The 24,762-nt window shown below is 38.9% G+C and overlaps 1 protein-coding gene across 1 annotated transcript; it reads right to left on the bottom strand.

The window, feature by feature from the left end:
- Positions 1 to 409: 409 nt before the first annotated feature.
- Positions 410 to 19,891, bottom strand: samhd1 (SAM domain and HD domain 1; the record flags this gene model as incomplete). The annotated part of the gene is made up of 16 exons (XM_083895365.1): positions 410 to 779; positions 4,986 to 5,123; positions 8,612 to 8,716; positions 8,815 to 8,910; positions 9,055 to 9,194; positions 10,145 to 10,260; positions 10,358 to 10,449; positions 11,191 to 11,299; positions 11,399 to 11,499; positions 12,254 to 12,427; positions 16,808 to 16,878; positions 17,036 to 17,151; positions 18,111 to 18,271; positions 19,214 to 19,286; positions 19,533 to 19,599; positions 19,711 to 19,891. The coding sequence occupies 16 exons, from the start codon at positions 19,889 to 19,891 to the stop codon at positions 639 to 641; spliced, it is 1,881 nt and encodes a 626-aa protein (XP_083751491.1). The 3' UTR covers positions 410 to 638.
- Positions 19,892 to 24,762: the final 4,871 nt, after the last annotated feature.

Genomic DNA, 24,762 nt, shown 5'->3' on the forward strand with positions numbered 1-24,762 from the left:
GTCTCGTCAAACCCACTGTTTTACATTTTTCAAGAAATATTTTTTTTTCTTATTCAAACACAAGAAACCCTGCTATGAGGCAACTTTGAGCAGACTGCGCCACACTTCGGTAAAACATTGAAAATGGTATAGATAAAAAAAATATATAAATACCATTTAAAGTATTTATGTAAAGAAGTGAAGAAATTATGACAAGAACAATAAATAAAGGGCAATTTAACAAACCACAGCCAATCATAAAAAAGGAAATAAATATATTTAAGGTAAGGTACAGTTTCTCAAGTTAAAACCAACACTCTGCATCTCACACAGTATAGTGACAGCTGTAGATCCTGTGCGCTCATAATTCAAAGACAGGTTATTGCTTAGCATAATGGTCAAATAAATGTGTCCACTTAAAAATGAGACTAAAATAAACCCTGATGTAAGTATGCAAATAGGGCTTCACATGCATAATGGAAGGTAGGTCTGTTATATAAGAAAAACCCTGAGTACAGGCCCACGACAACTGTGTGCTTTTTTTTCTCCATCTTTTCTTAATTTTTTTGCTCATCAACACACTCACCTTGTAGAAAAATAGATTTCCCACTCATACATCTACCAAAAAGTGTAACAGAGACATACGTGCGCTCCTCCACTTATTTAAAAAGCTGAGTTTTGGCTTTTTTCGGCCCTGTGGCTCGAACGCTGCCCACGCTGCAGCTGCCATCTTCTTCTTGATTTTGGTTGCACCAGCTGGGTTTCAGAGGGGTCAGCTCAGGGGCTATTATGTCTCCATCCTGTGTGTGAGATCATCAGCATTGGTATTAACAGAGGACACAGTGTAGAGTCGATACAGTGTAATTACTGAACATTGCAATAGCTCCACATTCACATTTAAGAATTTAGCAGACGCTTTTATCCAAAGCGATTTACAAAAGAGGGATAAGCTGCATAGTAGTCGTCTTGGAAAGAACTCCACTAGATGGGAACAGTGGACTGAGAGGGTGAGAGTGCTGAGGAGGATCCAAGTGCAGAAGGAGATAAGGTAAGTTCTAGGACAGAAGATGCTCTTGTAAGAGCTGGGTTTTCAAGGGCTTCTTGAAGATACAGGGACGCCCCCCCGTTCTGGTACAGTCGGTAGGTCATTCCATCAGCGGGGAACGACACATGAAAAGAATCTGGAATGTCTTGAGTTGGGCGTTGGCACTGCCAGACAACAATCCTTTGATAAACGGAGCAATCGAGGGGTAAATAAGCCTTTAGGAGAGCATTTAACCCTTGAACACTAACTTTCATTTTTGTAACACCATCACTAACGCTGGGTATATTTTACTTGATATAATATACCTGAATAAAAACAATACTTCTCATCAGAATATACAAAATCACCCGACATTCTACGATTAAGTAGGTGGGAGCAGAGCCATGAAGAACTTTGTAAGATAGCATCAGTGATTTGAATTTGATGTGGGCAACTACGGGTAGCCACTGGATCTCAATGAACAGAGGGGTGACGTGCCATTTTAGGCAAATTGAAGACCAGGTGCGGAGCCACGTTCAAGACCATCTGTAGTGGTTTCACAGCACAGGTCGGTAGATCTTGTTAGCAGGGAGTTGCAGTAGTCAGGGCGGGAGATGACCAGAGCCTGCACTAGGAGCTGTGTAGCCTGTTGAGTTAGGTACAGCCTGATTTTTCTTATATGGAATAGTGCAAAGCGACATGACCAGGTGACAAAGGCAACATGATCTGTAAAGGTCAACTCATCAATCATGACACCCAGATTTCTTGCTATCTTGGAAGGAGCCAGAGAAAGGGAGTCGATAATAATGCAGATGTTATGATGTATTGTTGGCTTGGCTGGGAAGACCAGCAGTTCAGATCTGGAGAGGGTTAGCTGTAGGTGATGGGCTTTCAGCCACGCAGAGAGACAATCTGAGATTCGTGCTGAGATCGTGTGGTCGTCAGGTGGGATTTGACAGATACAGATGGGTATCATCAGCATAGCAGTGATATGAGAAGCCTTGTGAGTGGATGACCTGGCAAAGAGGAGAGGCCAAAGCGCTGAGTCCAACTTCTAATTTGCCACAAGAGGGCGGCAGCATTTCACCTTAAAACTATACATGATCCACACTTTTTTTTCCCAGATTCTTTGAAATGTTTCTTGACTATGACATAATTTTCTGCATAGACTACTGATTTTCTGTACGGATAATTCGCGACCACTCTTTCTCGTTGTTCACATACACTATATGAACATATGGCAGTACTTGGCCACACCTTTTAAGTATTGACTTCAGGTGTTTACATCAGGCTTTGATCTCTAGGCTACTTTATCTCCAACAGATGACATATAACACTTCGGCGTACCAAGACATTTTGGACAACGCTATGCTTCCAACTTTGTGTTTGAGGAAGGTCCTTTTCTATTCTAACATGACTGTGTTCCAGTGCAGAAAAGCAAGGACAGTAAAGACATGAGTTTGAGTTGAAAGAACTTAAGTTGGCCCCCACAGTTTATGTCGTGACAGTTTTGACCTTAAAAAGCCATGGTTGCTGAAAACGTGGCTGTGTTATTTTATTTTTAATCAACTCATATTTGATCTGAACTATTTAAAAAAAATAAATTTCATAAAGTAACAACACGATATTCCAAGAGATCCACAGAAAAGTGGTTAAATCCTTTTATTTCTGACATTTCTAACTGGCCAACCTCACCAATATCTCAATCTCAAAAATATTTACCGATACCAATGTTGTTCAGATACAGTTGTTTTTAAATATAATTTTAATGATAAAGCTGTTAAATCACTGATGCAATAATTACCACCTTGTCATAACCAGCCAGTTCAAAAACACATAAAATTCTGCATAACAAACACTCCTAATAGAAATAAACAGGATACATTCTTAGAGTCTGTGGAAGATGTGCAGTACGATGAAAATGCAATCAGGAATCCACCATTCTGACGAGGACCAAGGGAGTTGAATTGGACAGAGGTGGAAAAAGTACTAAAATATTGTACTCAAGTAAAAGTACCAATACTTTGATGAAATATTACTCAAGTAGAAGTAAAAGTAGTCATCTGAAAATGTACTAAAGTAGAAGTAAAAAGTAGTGCATTTGAAATGTACTTTAAGTAAAAGTTACTTAGTTACTTTACGTGGGGTGTGAGGGTAGTAGAAATATGACAAGGGGTCAGAAATCCAAAACCATTTTGGAGCTCGCGCTCGGCGCAACACAGGATATTCAGCTGTGCCTTTTCTCCAACCTTCATACAACCTTTGGAGAACGTTCTCCCAGAATGTTCTCCTAAAGTTCCTTTTTCACTGCTGGTGCTAATCACATCATCATTCGTCTGGTTCTGGTGTATATTTTCCCCCTGTAGGTCTTCATTGTGCTGAATTTTTATTTTTACTCAGTAACGGATAGGATTTATAAAGTAACTAAGTACAATACTTGAGTCAATACGTACTCAAGTAACTACAAAATACAAAATACACAAAAAAAGTATTCAATACAGTAACTTGAGTAAATGTATTTAGTAACTTTCCACCTCTGGAATTGGAGGCCATCACATAAACATATGAAATTAATTAGAATCCAAATAAACTCCAAAAGGGAGCTGACGAAGGGCTGCTTAGATCTGAGTTCCCCGTTTTCTGGAGTACCGGAAAGCCGACAAATTTGTTGTCATGCATTGGAAATGTTTGTCAAAAGGTAAACAAAGAACATGAGAACGTCAGCCTAGGATGTGAAGACGGGAGACAAATAACAGAGTTTTCTAGGATTCGACTTAACTCTGTGGGCCACCTGCGTGGTCTGAAATGATACTGTCTCGCTACAATAAAGTTCTCTTTGTTCATACAAGCCTTGTGTCAGCAGAATCTTTTCCTACATCATCAACTCTTCATTGGTTGTGTTGAGTAGAAGAAGGAAGCCTGACATTTATCATGGAAAGTTTCCAACCCTAATCCTGTTTGATCAATATAGGCACATATCTGAAGGAACATATCTGTAATTGGTTGGCATTGGCATTTGTGTTATGTTGTGTAAGTTCATTATGTCTACTTATTGAACTGTGCTTTATGCTCAAAACGATTGAGATTGAAATTTGCACCCAGAATAATGCTCCCATAATACTTTAAATTCTCCTCCAGATTTTAAAGGAACATTATAGAAGACATGCATTATACAAGGTCATAAAATTATAATATAAATTTATAAATAAAATTCAATATCACACCAAGACACTGGCTTCCACAAGATAACCACTGTAAAGCCAGTATATAGAAAGAATAACTGTTCATTTGTGAAGAGAGAGGATATTAAGATTGATTGATAAGATTGATCATTTTGTTATGTGGTTACAAAACAAGACATTTGAGATTCGGAAAAACACTGGTCAGAATTTTCTGGACCAAATGATTTCTTGTTTAAATCGAGAAAACAATTGACAGAATAATCAATTACGTAATTTGTGATGCATCCAATGGTGGACTTCATAGCCCCCACCTTTACACCTGGCATTAGGATGATTATGTTTTCTGTGATCAGAAAGTGATCGTATGGCACTTCACCACATGCATCTACACCTGGTATTAACATGCGTATCCAGTGTCCACATCAGGATCCAATTGCTATCTGATCATGATCATGATCATGATCTCCCCCTCCCCCCCCTTACGTCATCTTCCCCTCTTCTTCCAGCAGCAGACTACAGCATCACTTCCTGTGTGCCACCATATCAAAAAGAACAGAAGTTATGTATGGACTCCTCTTTGCTTTTTAAAGAAGAGGAAGAAGTGGGAAATGCATCACAGGGCCACACATACAAACAACACATCCACTCTCATACCACTGAAGAGTGAAATAGTATTGTTTGCTACAAATACTCATGTTTTTAAAGTAAATCTTTAAAAGGGCAGCATAAAAATAACCGGCTCAGAAGAGACAACAAACATATACAATAAACTTACACTACAGCAGCAGATGTTTCATTACCTGAGGCTTTGTGAAGTCCATGTCCATGCACCACTTGACAAAGTGCTTCTTGGCAGCATCCAGACTCTTTTCATCAGTCTTCTTGAAATAGACCGTGATCAGCTGCTCGGCAAACTGCTCTGGCAGGAGCTTTGACACCTGACAAGAATGGCAGTAGCATATTGTAGTTAATTTTGAGCTGTACATTTAAAATATAGGCAGTGGCATAGGGCAGTACCCTTTGATGGACAGATTCCTGTAAGCCAACAAATGTTGTGGTAATGGAGCCGACTTTTGCTCTTTTTGCTTGTACATTCAGAAAACATCTTCGAAAAACAGAAGAAACCCCAAAGAATTCCCAAGAGATTACTGTGGGAGAGAAAACACCGGCAAAGTTGAACACGGTGGAGACGGGTGGATGATGAAAATGAACGAAGAAGCCTCCGTAGTAGAAACCACGACAGGTCGTTCAGACAGACGAGACCGTGAGGCTACTCTGTCGAAGACATCCAGGGCCTTGAAAAAGTTCTATCATAACCCTGCAAGTCCTGGAAGAGCTAATAATCGATACAGCATCACAAGGTATGTAGCAGAGCCCACACGTGGAACGGTCGCAATTCTGTCGTCATTATGTTAAGCCCGCCCACCAACTCCATACATGATTTGAGTTTCTAGACAGAACCCTGGCAACACATTAAACTTGCTTCCGCTAGGGTGCATCTACATTTCTTGGGCAGGGCAAGGTATAGATATCATATCCATATTGTGAGCTGAGATAAGATGTGGTCATATTGTGATATAATTAGGGCTGTCAAAATTAACGAGTTAACGCAGGAGGATTTATTTGTGGAATTAACGTGTTAATTTTTTTTAACGCATTAACGCACTTTCTCACTTTCATCGCGCTACGGGTAGACGTGCAGTTTATGAACAGGCAAGGCGGCAGGCAACTGCGTGGGGCCCCGAGACGATAGGGGGGCTCCCGACACTCGGAGCCTAAAGGCATCAGTGAGCAGCTGCATCCCCGTCTCCCTTAAACAACAATGGTTGATTTGCAATGACATCTCGGTCGGAAACCTCCCTAAAGGAGCCCCACGTCTCCTCACGTTAACCTGTGTGAAGCTGAAGGAAAATGAAGAGGAGTTATCAATCAGGAAGTTAGAAGAGGAAGAAAAAAAGAGGATGAAGAAAAAAGAAAGAAAGACAGTTGTAAGTGGCGCTACTGGCGCAGATAAAGATATAATCATAACATTAACAGTCACTGTCTAACTAACGGGGACACAGACAGCAGCTAACATTAGCGTCAGAATTAGGGTTGCCACCTTTCAGAAATGAAAGTAAGGAACGCCCCACCGCGACTCCTCGGGGCCATGACCACCACGGAGCCGACTAATGTAGGACATCTAGGCACGTGTGTTGTAAGGGTGTCTGGGGTTTTTCTAGTAAAATTTCACTATTGAGAGTACATGGCGAGGGAGCAGAGCGACCGAGCGGAGGTGGGCTGGTGTGGAGCATTTGAAAATTTGAGGAAAAAATGGGGCATTCTGAGGCTTTTTGAAGGACCATTATGGTGACTCAAGGCCAAGTAACTCAAAACATTACAGAACTCTGTATTACAGAAAACATCTACTTTGGGAAGCAGCTGGGGGAACACATGAACAAGAAATGTCTTTATTGGCAAGAGCAATATAACTAGGGATGCACCGAAAATCAGGAAACAGTTGGCCGAAACCCGAAAACCGAAATGTTATTGTGCTAATTCTGTACCATTGTTTTTTTTTCCTAATTTTGTTATGGCAGGGACTGTGTGTGCTGACCTCACCAAAGTCAAGGCATTGCAATTAAAGTATATTATATTATAGAGTGCGCCCCCTCATCTGGTGCAGCGGGCCTTCTTTTCTGCGCACCGCACCTGCACTGTGGCTTCTCTCTTTCTGCTGTGTGTCTCAGCGCAGAGCGCTGCTGCGCTCCAAGCGATCTTTCCGTATCAGGGGATCCGAGTAGATCTTAGTGTTAACAACTCTTAACAGCGCACTTTTCATTGTTTTCACTCCGTGGTCTCAATCTTTTTGTAGAAGAGCTTTAGTTTAGTTGTAATTCAGGGAATAACAGATTAATCAGATGAGCTGATGTCTTTAGTTAACTGTGAGCAGCACCGATGTGTGGCGTCTGTTGCTAGGCAACCGTGACAGCAGCACGCGCACAGAGGACCTGAGCCGGGGCGGCCGAGATCCTGCGTAGATCCCGCCACGACAAGTTTGCTGGCCTTATTATTCCCTGTGTTTTATTTTCATCTTTATCTTTAGTGTTGATGTGTGTGTGACAGTCATGTGGATTGGATATTTAAGAAAATACGGAACAAACCTGACATTTAATTGCCAAATAAAGGACGACTCCATATTTTACGGGACGGGTGGCAACCCTAGTCAGAATGCTAGCTGACGCTAACGCTAACCAGTAGAAGCAGTGCTTCAAAGTGCTGATGAGGAATTTCCTGCTGTGGGTTTAGTAAGAAAACTATTTAACTTTTTGTATATAATGTTATATATAAAGTTATTTACAGTGCAATGTATAGGTTTTTTTTAAAAGTTATTTACAGCATTTTATTTTTTCTATTTATTTATATTGTCTTATAATGTGTTTTTTTTTTTTTACAATGTAATGTTTATTTTTTACAATGTAATGTTTATTTTTTAAGTTTGTATAGGTTTTTACAAGTTATTTACAGTATTTTATTGTTCTTTACATTCATATTTTCACATACTTTATTTATCTCTCCGTTCCTACAACAATATAAAGAGAATTTTTTTTGGCATATTTACGAATGGTAATTAATCGTGATTAATCTGATTAAAAATGTTAATCTTTTGACAGCCCTAGATATAATGTCAATTAAAAGGCTGTTGCATTGATAATTTGAACATTTGTGAAATATTATAAATTAAATATACTATATCGATAAAAAACAAAACAAAAAAAAAAACGTTTAAATCTTTTAAAAAGTCACTGAAAATTTTTAACACTGAATTATTTTTGCAAAATTTGACCATATTTATAAGTTGTTTCTAAAACATGTAAAATATCCTTCATTTAACACTAAGTAGCCAAACAAATAAACCAGGTTTTATCTGAAATGAAAGGTAATGTGTATTTTAAGATCATGTAACACAGATCATAAACAGTAGTTGATTTCAGAGTGTATTTACAGTGTATCATCACTCTCCGTTGAGAAGCACAACCATCTCAAAAGAAGACCTTTCAGGAGTCCAGAGAAACCTTTATATACACATTTATTTATACAACCTCATATCTAGGGCTGCATTACTCGATTATTAATCGTTTACTAAATCAACTGTCAACTCGTTGATAATCGATTACACGGGTTTGAGTTTTCAGTTCCTTTATAATGTAAATATTTTCTGGTTTATTTGCTCCGTACAAAGAAATCATTAAAACTGAATCATTTTGGTTTGTGATCAAAACAAGACATTCGAGAACATCATAATTTACAGGTTTAGTTAAAAATGATCGTGCATTTTTCAACATTTCCTGACATTACACTAACCAAACTCTACAGCTCTCTACATCCATTCAATTATGGTGGTGGCTCATATACATAAAGATTTTAGCTCCCTGGCAAGTCATACCTGTTTCTTGAGTATCTTGATGGCTTTAGTTGGGTCTTCCTTGCAATAGAAACGCACTTTGTTGATGGGGTTCTTTTCCTTCATCCCATAGTCCATACCAATGACCTAAAAGACAAAGGGTATAAAGGTATTATTTTTTTCCCCTGTATTATATGCCAGAATATAATTTAAGGGATTAAAAAGAAATTAGATGAAAAACCCACGCTTATTTCAAAGTCCTCGGGGTTTAGACCGACGCCCTGAGTGTTGTTCTGAGGGAAGGCCTCAGCCAATTTTCTTTGCCAGTGATTTTTCTTCTCCTGACAGAGGTGAAAGAAAGAAAAGTGTGAAAAATGTCATTTCATCTCAGTTGGTTGGTATTGTTGGCATCTATAATGTTGTACGACTGCATTGTTCCCACATCCAAAACATCATTCCGTCTTCGCAGTGACATGAACACACACCTGGGTGACCGTCAGAGATTTTTGCGGGTGAGTTCGGCCCAGACACTTGTAGAGGCGTCGACAGATAATGTTGCGGAGAACCTGCCTGGCCTCAGCCAGTTCTTCGGAGGACGAGTGGAGTATTTGTTCAAACACATGATCTATGGGAGAAACATCGTTTTTTTGGTTCATTTTTTTTTCAGGTAACAACAGCTGATAAGTCATCACGTCATCACCTGACATCAGGTGACAGTTCTGAGGAAGGCAGAAGATACTGTACATGCTGAAACTGGTCAACAAGGTAAGGGAAAATGTACCTAAGGGAAACAAACCGAAAATCTAAATTCAATCAGTCGACTGAGAATGAACAATCTATGGGGTAAACAGAAATCAACTACTCATTCAAAAGAGACCTATATATATGTAACATAAAAAAATGTTAAGGGAAGATTATTAAGGAATATTGGTTGACAACAAGGGCTGAACTAGTCTGTGCAATAACTGACTATATTTTGCATACAGAGCAGTTAATGGCAATGACAAATTAAGTGTCAAGTGTAACATAAATGTGTATCCTAAAACTTGCTTCATGTTGTCAAAGCAGTTTGATGCCCTGGTACAAACATGCTGTTCTTCTCTATATCACGTGACAAACTCCAGGCCGGTGAGGTAATGTTAGGTCTTTCCTCTGTAAAATAAATGAACTAATAAATATCTATAAAGTGGGCTCTTTCTTTCTTTTAGCTCTCTCTCTTTTAGCTTTACACCTTTGGTAAAAATGATTGAGTACAGCAAAAGACACATGGAAATAGTATTACTATACTGCTGATTTCAATGGACTTCACTAATCTGAATTTAAACCTATTAAACCTATAATTTAAAGTATTTTTAATTAAGTATGGAAAAGTTGTTTTATTTATTTAGAAACTAAAGGAAATTAAAGTGCTTTCCAAATAAAACAAGAAAAGCAGAACAAGTTGTCCTCTGTGTCCTTTGAGGTGTTTCAAATGCTATTCAAGTTTGGGCAGAAGTGGAGCAAAAAGACCATGTATAACTTGACAGTTCTGCTTGACATGAAATGACAGACAGATATATATGTTTACATACAGACCTGTCAGTTTGGTGTAAGCCTCCATGTCATCTATGGCAGTGGAGAGAGTGAAAGTCTTCCCTCCTGAGCCTTCAATCTGAATGTATGGATCTGCTTTTAAAAAGGCCTCTGTGATCCTGGATGATTACCAAAACAACTTTATCACTGTTGTTCCTACAAGAAACACAATCACCAAATACAGAAGCTGATGCATCACAGGAAGCAGCTACTCACATGGTCTCTATGATGTTGCCAACCTTGTGCTGATAAGCTCTTCTGTGGAGACAGTTCCTGGTGTGGAACATGTCATACAGATTACCCACCTCCTGTAAACAGAGTCAACTTTATTTTAGTTCGTCAGAAACTGTAAATCAACTGTTGTTTTTACAAGCAAAAGACAATCTGCAATTTCACACCTGATTTGAAAAGCTCTACTGTTAGAGGTGAGCGAGATGTTCCCTTTAGACCAGGGCTAATCAACTTCAGAAGTGGGAAGACCAAAAAGGAACATAGCTGGCAATTTTATGTCAAATAAAAATTAATAAATAAAATATTTTGCCAAGCATTTACCATATTTTGAATCTTGAATTTGACATTATGATCAAATTCAGACAGAAGCCAGTCCACTTTACAAGAGGGACAGAGTTCAACATTCAAGAGAGGTGCAAACATTAAGTCCCACACCAACAGACAAGAGCATGAAGCATTTTGTTCCATCAACAATTACACAGTGATCGACATGAAGTCACTTGACTGTGTTGAAAATGATGCTAACAGTACCTGGAACCCTGGGTTAGCATATGGACAGTGGGGAGTCGAGCTGCAACCAACGATTATTTTTCATAATTAATTAATCTGTCGATTATTTTCTCGATTAATCGATAAATTGTTTGGTCCATAAAAACGTCAGTGTTTGTCAAACCTGGAAATGACGATGATCTTGAATGTTTTGTTTTGTCCACAAACCAAAAACGATTCGGTTTTAATGATTTATTTGTTATGTGGAGCAAAGAAACAAAGACAATTTTCACATTTAAGAAGCTTAAACAATCAGTTGAAGTCCGCACCTTGTCTCGTGTACAGATGTTCTTCTGCCCTTCCACCTCGCACACTCGGGCAAACTTGAGGAAGCGGCGGTAGTCAAAGTTGTTTTGAATGCCCAGGTGGTGGCAGTCCCTAAGAGACGGGGAGAGAAAGAAGTCGTTAAATTAACAACACATCTTAGTGAGTTTTCACTTGTTATTCCACAAAATAACAAACCAAACAAGAATTCACCTGGCAAAGTAGTCCCACTTATCCACATCAATGCCCGTTTTTTTGTTGGACACTATTTCATAGAGAAAGGACTTGTCTTCTGGGCGGCCTTTGTACGGCCACTGTTGAGACAACAGACAACTGTAGTGTTAGGGATTACTGAATTGAACTTCAAACAGCCCCTCCATGTTGATGGTCAACATTCTCTGGGGCTTGGTCATTTTCGGACAGGAAGAATGCAGCCCAAACAGCCACACTATTCAAGAAATGGATTATTTCAGGTCGAGCAGTGTACTTATTTTTCAAACAAAGGCCGCAATTTGGTTCAGTATAGTAAGGTACATGTTTTTACCATTGGAAATAGTCCCAAAATATCGTCACTCCATTGCAATCAGTACGCCGACTCTCTATTCTCATGCACAGCTTGTCAACGTTCGTTGGCATTGCACTGGTATGTCACGCTACCACCTACCATCTAAAGGCACTGTTGTCAGTTGAAATGCAAAGCCTTACCCCGGGCTTTACCATTCCAAACTGTTACCATGATGGAAATGCACCATACTCTATCTTCACCTTGGTCTTTAGGAGGGGAAGAACTTACTTCAGCCATAGTAAGAGGAATTACAAATCCCTGCGCATGAGAGCTAGTGAAAGAAATGCGGGGTTTGCACTCATGCAAACAAATGTATTCCACTTAATGCTTGGTGCAGCTGCCCCTTAAAACTTCTGTTTTGTGTCTTTTTAATATTATTACAAATAATCGCATTGACGGATAAGCTTTATATATAATAATATACATAAATTAATATTCATGCCCATCCATAACTGGCAACAAATCATAAAAAAACCCAAAATGATGCTCACAGGTTTTTTCACACTGGCAGAATTTGCAGCTTCCTTCTGCTCTCCATTAAGGTCCAGTGGTCCAGCAATCTGTTCCTTGATGAAGTCCAGGTCCTCTGACAGCACCAGGCCATGCTGCTCCATCACCGGCTTTAAGTTATTGTCTTCGACCAGGTAATCAAACATGGCTAATGAGGCAGTCTCATGCTAAAAAAAAACACACGGACTCGTTTATCAAGACTGGCACCATAAAATGAAAGCAACACAACTCACTACTCAAACAGAGAGTACATTATAGGAGTTAAAAATATGACAGGATAGAAAAATGATAGCTTATCAGTCACGTTTGCCAAACAGAAGGTCTGTGGTAAATAACTTACATAATAACTGTGTGCTTAGCAGCTTTTCTTGACTATTATCGGTGACGCTTATCTCTCTGAACACTACACCTTAGACCATGGGTGTCAAACTCTGGCCCGCGGGCCAAATTTGGCCCGCCGTGTAATTTCATTTGGCCCTTGAGGCAATATCAAATTAACATTAGAGCTGGCCTGCCGGTATTATTATACACTTATCTATGTGAGCAACTTTTCTCCTCAATGAATATGACGAAAACGTCTCACAGGATACGTCTGACTGATGAACACCTTCGTTCGATAATGAAGGTTGCCTCAGCTCAAAGCCTGAACCCCGACATTTATGAACTAGCATCCAAGAAAAGATGCCTTGTATCTGTCTTGGGCACATCAGATTAGATCAGTGTGTCGCAAACTGAGCAGTAAAAAGGCCTGAATGGTTGATTTATTAATTGTTATTTTATTTTCAAATTTATTAGCTTGTGGAAAAAGTTAATGTTGATATTTACCTCAGAAGGCTGCAAATAGAAAAGAGGCATTACATTTTTATCCATCCATTATCTACCGCTTATCCTGTATTTAGGGTGCATTCAATTTTTATTTAAATTTTATTTGATATGCCATTGATATTTTTTCATTATTATTATTATTATTTGAAACTCGATTTTGCATGTCACTATAAAGTTATATAAGCCTTGCTTGTTCAATATTCAATGCAAAACTTGTTTGGGTCCCTATTAAAAGGTTAATTTGTTCAACCTTGGCCCACGGCTTTGTTCAGTTTTAAATTTTGGCCCACTCTGTATTTGAGTTTGACACCCCTGCCTTAGACCTTGACTGTCATGTTTAAAAGATAAGTGACATTAATGAGGTAATAGGAGAGTCCTGTTTACCAATAATTACAACAGCTGAAACAAGCTCCTGTTAACGTTAAAGCGGACCTAGACTGGAAGTTCAAATTAACGCTGTTTTTTAGTGTGTATCTGCGTTATTACCTTGTTTAAAAAGCCCTGAAGGTTCTAAACAAACATTTCAGCCACTGCTGAGAACGTTGTGTTTTATTGTAATCTCGGGCTCAGCGAGATCTCTGAAAAAACCCGGTCCGGTTACGTAAACACCGGTTCTCCAGAACAGCAGATCGTCCTGGTCCGGGCACTAGTCCGGGCACATCCGGTTGCGTACATTGAACCACAGAAGAAGAATAACGTCCGTTGTGGAGGTGTTTCACGAGCGTCAGTGTCTTCTGACTCTGGGTCTGACTCCGGGTCAAAGTCATAAAAGGGACTGCTGCAGGGAGTCGTGAAGAAGCTATTTTTAAACATTGTTAAAACAATGTTTTGATAATGAGGAGCAGTGCATCCACTGTTCCAGAGGGGGGCGCTGCGCTTCTGAGAGCAGATGTGCTGAATAGTATTGGCCAATCACAAGACTCTGTTTTCTGGGGGTGAGAGTTCACACTGAAATATCGCAACTCAGGAACAGCGCCAGAAAAGAGGATTTCAATCGGCTCGTTTACAGCAACTAGGAGGTTTTTGACCATAAAAACAAGTAAATGTATGTAAGTAGACCTCCATAACTCACATATAATTATTATTATATTATTATTATTATTATGTGCAACATGACCACTCTAGGTCCGCTTTAAACATACCCGTTTAAAGTGATAGTTCGAGGGTTTTTTTTTTTTTTTTTTTTAAGTGTGGTTACATAAGATACAGACACAAAGTCAGGGCTAATTGCACAACAGCCAGCCTGAGACATGGACTTTTACTCTCACTGAAAATATGGCTGCAAGTGGGGACACAAGCGGAACAAACTTAACCTGCGAGGGAACAGATATTTATGGAAAACATTACGGAAAACAGAAATTTTTTGGAAGAGGTGGATGTAAAGGAAAAAACAAGGAAGTTATGGGAAAAGCATGGAAATAAATACCTTTCATGAGTCCCGACAAATCTTAGATTAAGATTAAGTCGAACCATTTGGGACAGAAACAGGCTCAGATTTCCGTTGTCCATTTTTGTTTATTTTGTTTACGTAAAATATGTAAATATATATGGAGTTAGATTTGTGTCTTTATTATTCAATCAAAAAAAAAGTTTGCTTCAATCAAAAAAAATGTTTTCAATCAAAAAAACATTCACTTCAATAAAAAAAAAACTTTTTAATCAAAGAAAAAAATTGTTTGAATGCAAAAATATATTTGAGACTCAAAAAAATGCATTTGAACACTGTTTTTCTTTGATTGAAAATGTTTTCTTTGATCAAAGTGAAGGTTTTTTTTGGTTAGAAGCAAGTTTTTGATTGAAGTAATGCTGTTTTGCGTTTGGGCCATATTATGGGTAGGACATTTGTGTCTTAATTTTTAAAAAATATTTTCAATCAAAGAAAAACAATTAAGTGTGGTTGTTTTTTATTGAAAATGGTTTTTTTTCGATTTTAAGTGAAAAAAGTTTTGAAGTCGTTTTTTTTTTGTTTGAAGTGAAAAAAGTTTTGAAGTCTTTTTTTTTGATTGAATCATTTTGACACAAACGTTCCACAGTGGGCGGGTGCTTCCCCATTGGTCAGACATGTTTGAGTGACAAGTGTCTACACCAATGATGTCTTTCTGACAAGCAAGTCATGGTCGTCAGCAAGTCAGGTCGCAGTGCAGTGGCAAAACAGTATTAAAATGATTTGTGTCGTGTTATTATCCCACTCTGTTTGATATTTGGATTAAACATAAAGCTTGGTGTAAGATATCTCACGCCATCATAGTGCACAAACGGCTGGCTGATAACGTTAGCCCATGGCTCTGCACACTGAATGAATTGTTTATTTTACTTAAGTACAGAGGCTTGCTATGTGCTAGTGCTATGTTATGTTATAATAAGTAACGTAATTAGTGGTCAAACAACAGTCCACAGGCCAACTGTTGCCCGCAGCCCTGACTGTTTAGCAGCAACAGGTAATGCAGAGCCTGTGTTCTCACACAGTCCACAGCTCTCTCTCTCTCTCTCTCTCTCTCTCTCTCTCTCTCTCTCTCTCTCTCTCTCTCTCTCTCTCTCTCTCTCTCTCTCTCTCTCTCTCTCTCTCTCTCTCTCTCTCTCTCTCTCTCTCTCTCTCTCTCTCTCTCTCTCTCTCTCTCTCTCTCTCTCTCTCTCTCTCTCTCTCTCTCTCTCTCTCTCTCTCTCTCTCATTTTCAATCAAAGAAAAAAAGTGTTCAAATGAATTTTTTTGAGTCTCAAATATTTATTGCAATCAAACACTTTTTTTCTTTGATTGAAAATGATTTTTTTTATTGAAGTGATTTCTTTTAATTGAAAATATTTTTTTTTTTGTTTGAAGCAACTTCTTCTTTGATTGAGTTATAAAGACACAAATGTCCTACCCATAATATGGCCCAAACGCAAAACAGCATTACTTCAATCAAAAATTTGCTTCTAACCAAAAAAAACTCACTTCGATCAAAGAAAACATTTTCAATCAAAGAAAAACAGTGTTCAAATGCATTTTTTTGAGTCTCAAATATATTTTTGCATTCAAACAATTTTTTTCTTTGATTGAAAAGGTTTTTTTTGATTGAAGTGAATGTTTTTTTGATTGAAAACGTTTTTTTTGATTGAAGCAAACTTTTTTTTGATTGAATAATAAAGACACAAATCTAACTCCATAAATATAGAAATCTATGTTGGACAGTTTGGAGTTTGTTTAGCCTTATTCTCTTCCTCTTTTCAGTTGGAGAACAAGATGTTCTCGGCACCATGGGTGAATGCTTCGTATGTGACCACATGAGATTAGATCTGTTGACCCCGCCCTTTATTCAAATACACAGACAGGGCTCCAGACTAACTTTCTTTACTAGGAGCACAGTGGCCCCCAACTGAACATTTTAGGGGCGCAACCAGAAAATTTAGGGGCACACACCGTAAATCTAATGCTAACCACATTTTTATTGTGCACTTTTGAAGATGCAACATAGAAGGTAAACCGACAGCGCCATCGCTGTCATGACAGTACAAATATTTAAAAAAAATATACCATACACTCAGAATAAAAAAAAGGAGTTTGTCTCCTTACAGTACCTCAACCTCACATAATTAATGTGGGGGATAGAGAGAGAGTATTGGATCACTCAGGACGGATTTCCTGATGTGCTTACATGTGATGATTCTTGTGTCTTCTTCCCCTCTTGGCTTTGACACTTCTGACATATTGGCAAGGACAAGGAAAGATATTTAAATTATCTTACCTTCCACTTAATTCCTGGTCGTGCCTTTGGGATGAACATCCCATCAAACATATGGGAAAATGGTCCATGTCCTGAGAGAGAAAGAAATATATACATGTATATTAATTTGTAATTCCCTTTGCACTAAGCAACTTGAATTCCATATCCACCAAATACATTTGCGTTCTTTTCTTATGAATACAACTTACTTAAATCCAGTTAGTACATGGTAAAAATCTGCTCACTCACCGAGGTCATGGCAGAGCCCAGCGATCTGCACACAAAGGATGTCTCTGCGAGAGATGAGGAGTTCTGGCTGCCTCTCATTAAGAGCTTGTACAAGTTGCCCTGCCAGGTAACCAACCCTGTTCACACACACACAACAAACCATTGTATTGTATGTTGACTTGGGATTAAGTCTTCAAATTCAGGTTTGTTTTGTTTGATGTGCTAGCATGAGGTATAGTGATACAGTGATCCTGAGTGGACACGTTCTTAAAAAAAAAAAAACTTAAAAACCTGTTGGGGTTCAAAATCTAAAGGCTACAAGGGCTCCAGAAGGTGTGCAGTAATGAGAAAGTTGTCCAGCAGTAGGCGCTGTCAGTGCAGCTTGACCTACATCTATGCCACTTTACTCAGCAGAAGAAAACAGTGATGTTGTGTTGTTTTGTGGTGGGATTGGAGGTATAAGACATACATAAAGTATATGAAAACAGTGTGTGGAAGCATTTCTATTTTATGTATGTTAGTGTGTGAAATACACTCAAGTGTGTGTGTGTGTGTGTGTGTGTGTGTGTGTGTGTGTGTGTGTGTGTGCATAAGGGGAGGTGGGTAGTAAAATACAAATATATTTGACCTTATTAGAACCAGTAATAGAAAGCTGTAAAGTTGAAAGATATTTTGTCTTTTTTAAGTTACACTTTACAACTTAAGTCAGCATTTTAAACGTGCAGGGACACAGAGGTTGCCTCATTTAGTACATTTATGTCACATTGCTAAATCTCAGTAAAGAGTGCCATGATGACAAAAACCACACGTTTTCCTCTACGTAATTTGATGGTGGATTAGAAGTGACAAACTTCAATGTAGATTTAGAGAATGCTGTCTTACAGCAAACATATTCTTAACTTATCGTAGACTTACTACGTGCTGGTGTAGATTTTAGCAACGATAATTTCAGTGAGAGAACCTCTCGTATCTCTTCTTGGTTCAGGATGTGCGTGCAACAGCAGTGCAGTCAGCACAGGCTACATGGGTCACTACCTCATACCAACAAACAAAAGGCTGGGTCACTTTTAAACCACACTTCTAACTGACAACATACCCAATGGAGTGTTCAAAACGGTTGTGTGACGCTCCGGGGAAAACAAAGTAGGTCCCTCCAAGCTGCTTGATGTTGCGCAGTCTCTGGAACTGAGGTGTGTCTATGATTTTGATGAGAAGAGGGTGTAACTCCACATGTCCATGAATTGGATCATTGAACACCTAAAAAGGAGAGGAACATAAACTGTTATAAAAACAACAAAACCTCACGTAACCATAACTGCAATGTTGGATATCCAAAATACAAAATTAGGCATCATTTGTTTAACAATGTGTATGTTTGCTTTATCAATTTAAAATAAGCAGGATTTCCACCACTAGATGCAACTATTTCTCCTACACTGAATGTATATATAATATGTACAGCTGCAATGTATGTAATCATTTATCTTCTAAATGTAGCTGTGACTTTTTCTTTTAATTCTGGCAATTGTGTGGGGAAACTGTGCCTGTTGACCCTGGAACAGCATTTTCTATCACTATCAAAAGGCCTCTTGTATTTCACAGGACAGTGTTTGTGTCTGGCGATAATAAATGTTCCACTTCTCAAGGTTTCTGACACAGTGGGTATTGGCTATGACTGTGTACAACTGAAATGATAAGTGAAGTTTGAGATTTGCGAGAGTCGTAACTGCATGTTCGTACATGTTGACGACGACTGCTTGGCAATAGCAAAATGAGGCTGATCTTTAATTATCTATGGTTTTGACTTGCATAGTCAAAGCTGTGGATGTCTTCAAATACATCTTCTGTTCTGACGTGTAGGAACTGAAGGACAACCACTAAAATGTTACGATGTTAACACACAGCTTGTTATGTGTGACACTGGACTAATACTCACTTATTTATATAATTATATTTACAAATGTATTGTTAATTTTTACATTTACAGATCGACTCCCTCTTTCTAAACAATGCTTGAAAGTCCCACCATTAAAAGGCATGCCTGTGCGCTCCGATAAAACTACTTTTTTAATCGTTTTTAGAAACGTTTCTTTTTTACCGCGAGCAGAACCAAAAAAAAGGAAACTAAAGAGGAAGTGATTCGCTGAGATTTTGCCATTTTGGTTGTTATCTCTATAATACTGCAGCTGCAGTTGTTACCTTGGAGGGCTCCCCTGCTATCTGCCATAGCTTCCTGAGACTGTGTAGGATGTGCAGACGATCACCGAGGCACCTGCACAGAGCAAAACAAACAGGATGAACAAAAGAGTGAAAGAAAGAGCTGAAGAGAGAAAACTGCTGCAATGAATTCAAAATTCATCATTGAGATATTTTTTTTCAAAAATAAAAGTTCTCTACTTTGAGTCTGTTCTTTTTTTAATGACGGTAAACAAAATATATTTGGTTTGTGGACATAACAAGACTTGTTGGGGGGGGGGTTTAAAAAAGAAGCCCTCACAGCTCAGTGCAAACCACTTACTTCACTCCAATCTTCTCCAGATCAGCTTCCGTCAGATACCTCAGTCCGACTCCTGTGATGTTTTGTGCTGAATGGCAGAACGAACGGCGGTGTTAACGTTAGCTCAAAGTCACAACACAACACGTCTGATATTAGTACTGAACATTGCAGCTGTCAAACCAAACCAAACCGAACCAACCTCTGAAGGTGTCTTCCCACTGTTCAAGACCTTCGCTTCGCAGGTACTGACACGTTTCCTCGACTCCCCATTGCGAGTAGTCGGAGTCCTGCTGCCCGACCACCGGTGTTCTCTTCTCCGGCGTTTTCCAGCAGGCACCGGGGCTCGAGTTTTGCTCTAAAGGTCGCTTTCGACTGTCCATGTTTGTTTCTGACGAGCGGCCGGTTATTCGTGTCGCGGTAGAAGCCGGTAGATGTGTCCGCCACGCTGCCTGTGTCACAGACGATCACATAGCCGGACGATGAAAATACCCGGGGTTTTGTTTCTGTACAGATCTACGTGAAGTATGAACTCAAACCCAGACACCATTTCCTGTTTTGGATGTCAAAATAAAAGCATAGACCGACACCTTCAATGGCTCAACTAATCCCCATCTGTCAACGTACCTTTTTTAGACTGAACCGAACAAAAGGATGTCATGCTATTATTCTAAAGGCATTTAAATTGTTTAAAGAGCGCGAAATTGTGTTTTGTCCGACTTTTAATCAAAATGAGTCCCATTCAGAGTACACCTTCACTAATCCCGATGAAATAACACCAAGAAGTGCGGGTTGTATTTGAGTATAAACATTATGTATTCGTTACATAATATCATAACTTGTGATGAAGTTTTTGTATACTGCAGTGCTGCAACTTCAATGAGAGGTTGTGTGTTTTTATTTCACAATCGAACCCTGGACTTCTTCCTCTTTTTAATGTTTGATACTTGACGCACATTTGTTCTTCTTTACGTCATCTTGCGAAGGGCGGGGCCAGATGGAGACAGCGAAGTGAAGTCACGTGATTAATCATGGCACCAGTGTCTTCGAATGGGGCTCAGGCCATCCCAAAGGCACTAAAGCACAAATAAAGTATCACAGTAAATTAATGATCAAATACATAAATAAATACTTTATTGCCATGTGCCTTTTTTAAAGTTAAATTTCTGTGGCCATATTAGCAAAAATTGTAGTACTATCCATCCAAAAGACGCCAGTGTTGTATAATCGTCGTATTATAATTATTGTATTATGTCCGTAGCCTTAGAATAAGCCCTTATATTTAATAATAATATATTCACACAAACTGCTTCTCCACAATCACGACACACCATATTTCGACAGTAATGTTCCAGCGATGAAGAAGAGTCTAATGTCACGTGACAGAGGTGGAAATTGTTGTTGTGGGATGGAGAGAGAAAGTGCTGAGGGAAATTAAATATGGGAGATAGATAGATAGATAGATAGATAGATAGATATCTATCTATCTATCTATCTATCTATCTATAGATATATAGATATCTATATCTATATCTATATATATAGATATAGATAGATATATATAGATATCTATATATCTATAGATATATCTATATATATCTATATATAGATATATCTATATCTATATCTATATCTATATAGATATATATATATATCTATATCTATATAGATATAGATATAGATATATATATTAGCATTTTAGAATGATGGAGGATCATATTTATTGTGTGCACCTGACTCTACAAAGAAAAGAAGTGTGAAAGTGGAATCACTGATGAGGGACACACATTTAGTCACCTGTTCCCTGTTGGACAGGTAGTTTCACATACATACAAACTCAAGTCAGGAATATCACAGCACAGTTTCTCATTTCACCAAATGGTGAACCACCTTAATGTAGATAAAACAAAAGAAATGGATGAAATTTGGCAATGTAATGATACATTTAATTTCTTTGTTTCATCCACGAGCGATGTCCAACCTCCCCCTTCCTAAGACAAGATACCAGGTCCTTTTGAGTTTTTAAATTGTGGTGTCCAGACTCAAATTTGCACCTGAATCGATCCTAAATAGATCCTGCAGGATAACTCAGATTTAAAACACACCGACAGATACCTGCAATAGACAAAAGGTGTTCCTCAGATATAAATGTTCAGGTCTCCCCATGCTCGGGGTCTTTCTTCATCTTTGACTGCTCATGTGTTGATTGACCTTTTCTTTGCATAGAAAATAAAACCTTGTTGGCTGGCAGAAGTCTCTTTATCATTCTTCACCAGCAGCAGAGAGAATTTCCACAACAGCAACCCACAACCCCATCTCCCCATCCTCAACAGTAGAGACAGTAGACCATTTCAGATACCTTGGACTCACAATTGACACAAAACTCACTTTCAACCATCACACAACAGATATCCAAAAAAGGGTATATGGCAGGCATATTCAATATGTTTGAACTTATCTGTAACAGTTTCATGTCTAAAAGCTTGACCCTGAGTCTGCTCTAGGAGTCATCCCAGTGAACTGTATGTTACAAAACTATCAAAAAATCTCAAATCTCTAATATCAATCATGTTGCCGTGGTGTGGGTTCCGTATATGCTTACCTCAGGGGGGCGACCGGCAGAGGCGATTCTAGAGCCTTTTTCTTTTTTTAAATAAATTAAATAACATGGCAAAACCTTAAAAAGTATGTGAAAATATAAATGTAAAGAACAATAAAATACTGTAAATAGCTTTTAAAAAATGATATAAACTTAGCAAAAAAAATACATTAGGTTATGAGGTTTCCTACTGAGATACAAAATCGCCCATTGTTTTTTAAGGGGGACTGGGGTCACTGCACATTTCAGTAAAAACAGCCCTTAGGCTCCGAGTGTTGGGGGCCCCCTATCAGCTCGGGGCCCCAAGTAGTTGCCTGCTTTGCCTGTTCACAAGCTGCGCCTCTGCCGACCTCAAAAATAGGTAAAACTTATTAATAAATAAATAAATAAAAGAACCTACATTTCAAAGTTTTTTTTCTTTTTTAAAGAAAGAAAATAAAGTACAAAAACAACAAAAAAAATCAAGGATGAAAATATTTAATATTAATATAACTAACTAATATAATATTTTAAGTCCGAGAATATGCTAAATGTTCATAACCTCCCACATCACTTGAGATAACATCAACTTTGTACCACCTGTGTGGAGAGGTCACTAAGTTTCAAGATATAACTCTTTCTCCTCCCACTTTCTCTAAACTGACAAAGACGTTTTTCAGGGTAACAGGTGTCCAAGAATAAATATAAGTTTGACCACACACGTTCTCACTCCCACTGCGTCAAGCGCCTGACGAACGGTCACTGTCCCTCATCGTCACATGCCTGACTCATTAGGTACCCGTTTTTCGTCATGTGGTGACGAGCGGGGCAACCCGGGGATTTCAATGCAGTCCCCTTCGCGGCGATATGTGACGCTCAGAGTAAAGTGATCAGCCGACCCGACCGCGGCGCTGAAAGACGCTGTGAGCTGGATAACTTTTTTTTCAACACGTTCTCACTCGTCTGTGCAGTAGAGGGAGGATTAGGTCGGGGGCTACCATAACGTTTTATTGTTTGAATGGAAATGTCAAGATGGAAGGAGGAAGAGTGATTATAATGTTTGTCTCCATGTGGCCTGTGATGACTGGTGAACTGTCCAGGGTGTGATCCTGCCTATCGCCTATCAGCTGAGATTGGCACAGCACCTGTGGAGGATAAGGTGGTTGAAAATGGATGGATGGACATGTCTGTGATCTATACAATTACAATACACAATTACAACCTATAAACGTGTCTTTATACGGGAACCTCACCTGTTGACACGGTCATAGGCTACGACGGCATTTTGATCTGCGAAAGCCACTGTAGAAATGACAAACTTCACCTTTAAAGTGACAAATGTGTTAATTTTCTACTAAATGTTACACAGAACAACTAACCTTTACAAGTTTGTTCCCCTTTCCCTCAAGCAGGAGATCCACCACAAAAACAGCTTTGTCCCCTCATTTCCCCACATCTTAAATCAGGCCAGGGTCTTCTGACCGTTACCTTCCAGTTTCAGATTGCATGAACCATACAGTCTTTTGCTTTGACATATTGCACAAATTACATACTGCACAGATTTATTTATTGTTATTTATTATATTTGTTTGTCTTTTGTAAATATTTTTCTTGTCTTTAGTAAATAATTGCACCCTTATTTTTTAATATAGATTTTTTTTGCACCAACAACTAGAACAACTCTATCACAATTGTGTAAGTGTAGCATGGCGATACCAGTTTAACTGCAAGTGGCAGATCTAGAGAATTTATATAACACCGACAACGCCACCTTAGGACTTGCACCTAAAGAGTGAATTTGTTTTTTAATTTCTCTGAGAGGGGTTTCCCAAAACAACCCATACACAGGTCTATACACAAATGAATACAGGCACGATGTATTACAATTTAACAATCTTTATTTCTTACAATAAAACAATTTCACTTCAAGTTATATCTCTAAAACATTCATGTAGTTCTTTTTCTTTAATCTCTGACACGTATGGTATTTTAACTGCAGCAACCTGCAGTGGGTTCAGTTAAGAAGAGAAAAGTGATTTTCCCACTAGCTCCAGCAGGGGTCACTGCACTCAAATTATACACAAAACAAAATATTTATTTACAAATTAACTGCAAATTCAACACAAAAGAAAAACAAAAGCAAACCATGCAATATTTATAATTGTGGCAGTTCCTCCACTACAATAACTTTCTCTCCAACCCCACTGACGACTTGTGGTCGGATTTAAGCGGACCACGAGTGAACTCTGATTCTACAAATAGATTATATATACAACGAGAAGTGTTTTACAATTCACGAACTACACACAGAGCAAGGCAAAAATAAAAGAAAACGACTAGCGGTAGAGGCAAGGCAGGGCAAACGGCAGCCCAACACCAGACAAACTGTTTCCTGAATGCATCAGCGCTCGCATCTGCTAATAGCGGCAGCTAAGCGGAAGGGGACACACACACACACACACACCTCAGACCAACGCACCAACCTGCAGAACACAAAGCCAGACGCCGGAACACTGCGACTCGGCGCAGCTGCACACCTGCAGCACTCGCTTTGGCAGAGGGAAAAAGGGAGACTGAACAACTGGGGGGGGTATATGAAGCACCCCGCATTAGCGGCCGAGGCTGCACTACAGGTGCCGGTAAGGGGCGTGTCACCCTCCTGCTGCGATCGCCATA

Source organism: Microchirus variegatus (assembly GCF_963457635.1).
Source record: "Microchirus variegatus genome assembly, chromosome: 9".
In the NCBI taxonomy this organism is placed as follows: domain Eukaryota; kingdom Metazoa; phylum Chordata; class Actinopteri; order Pleuronectiformes; family Soleidae; genus Microchirus; species Microchirus variegatus.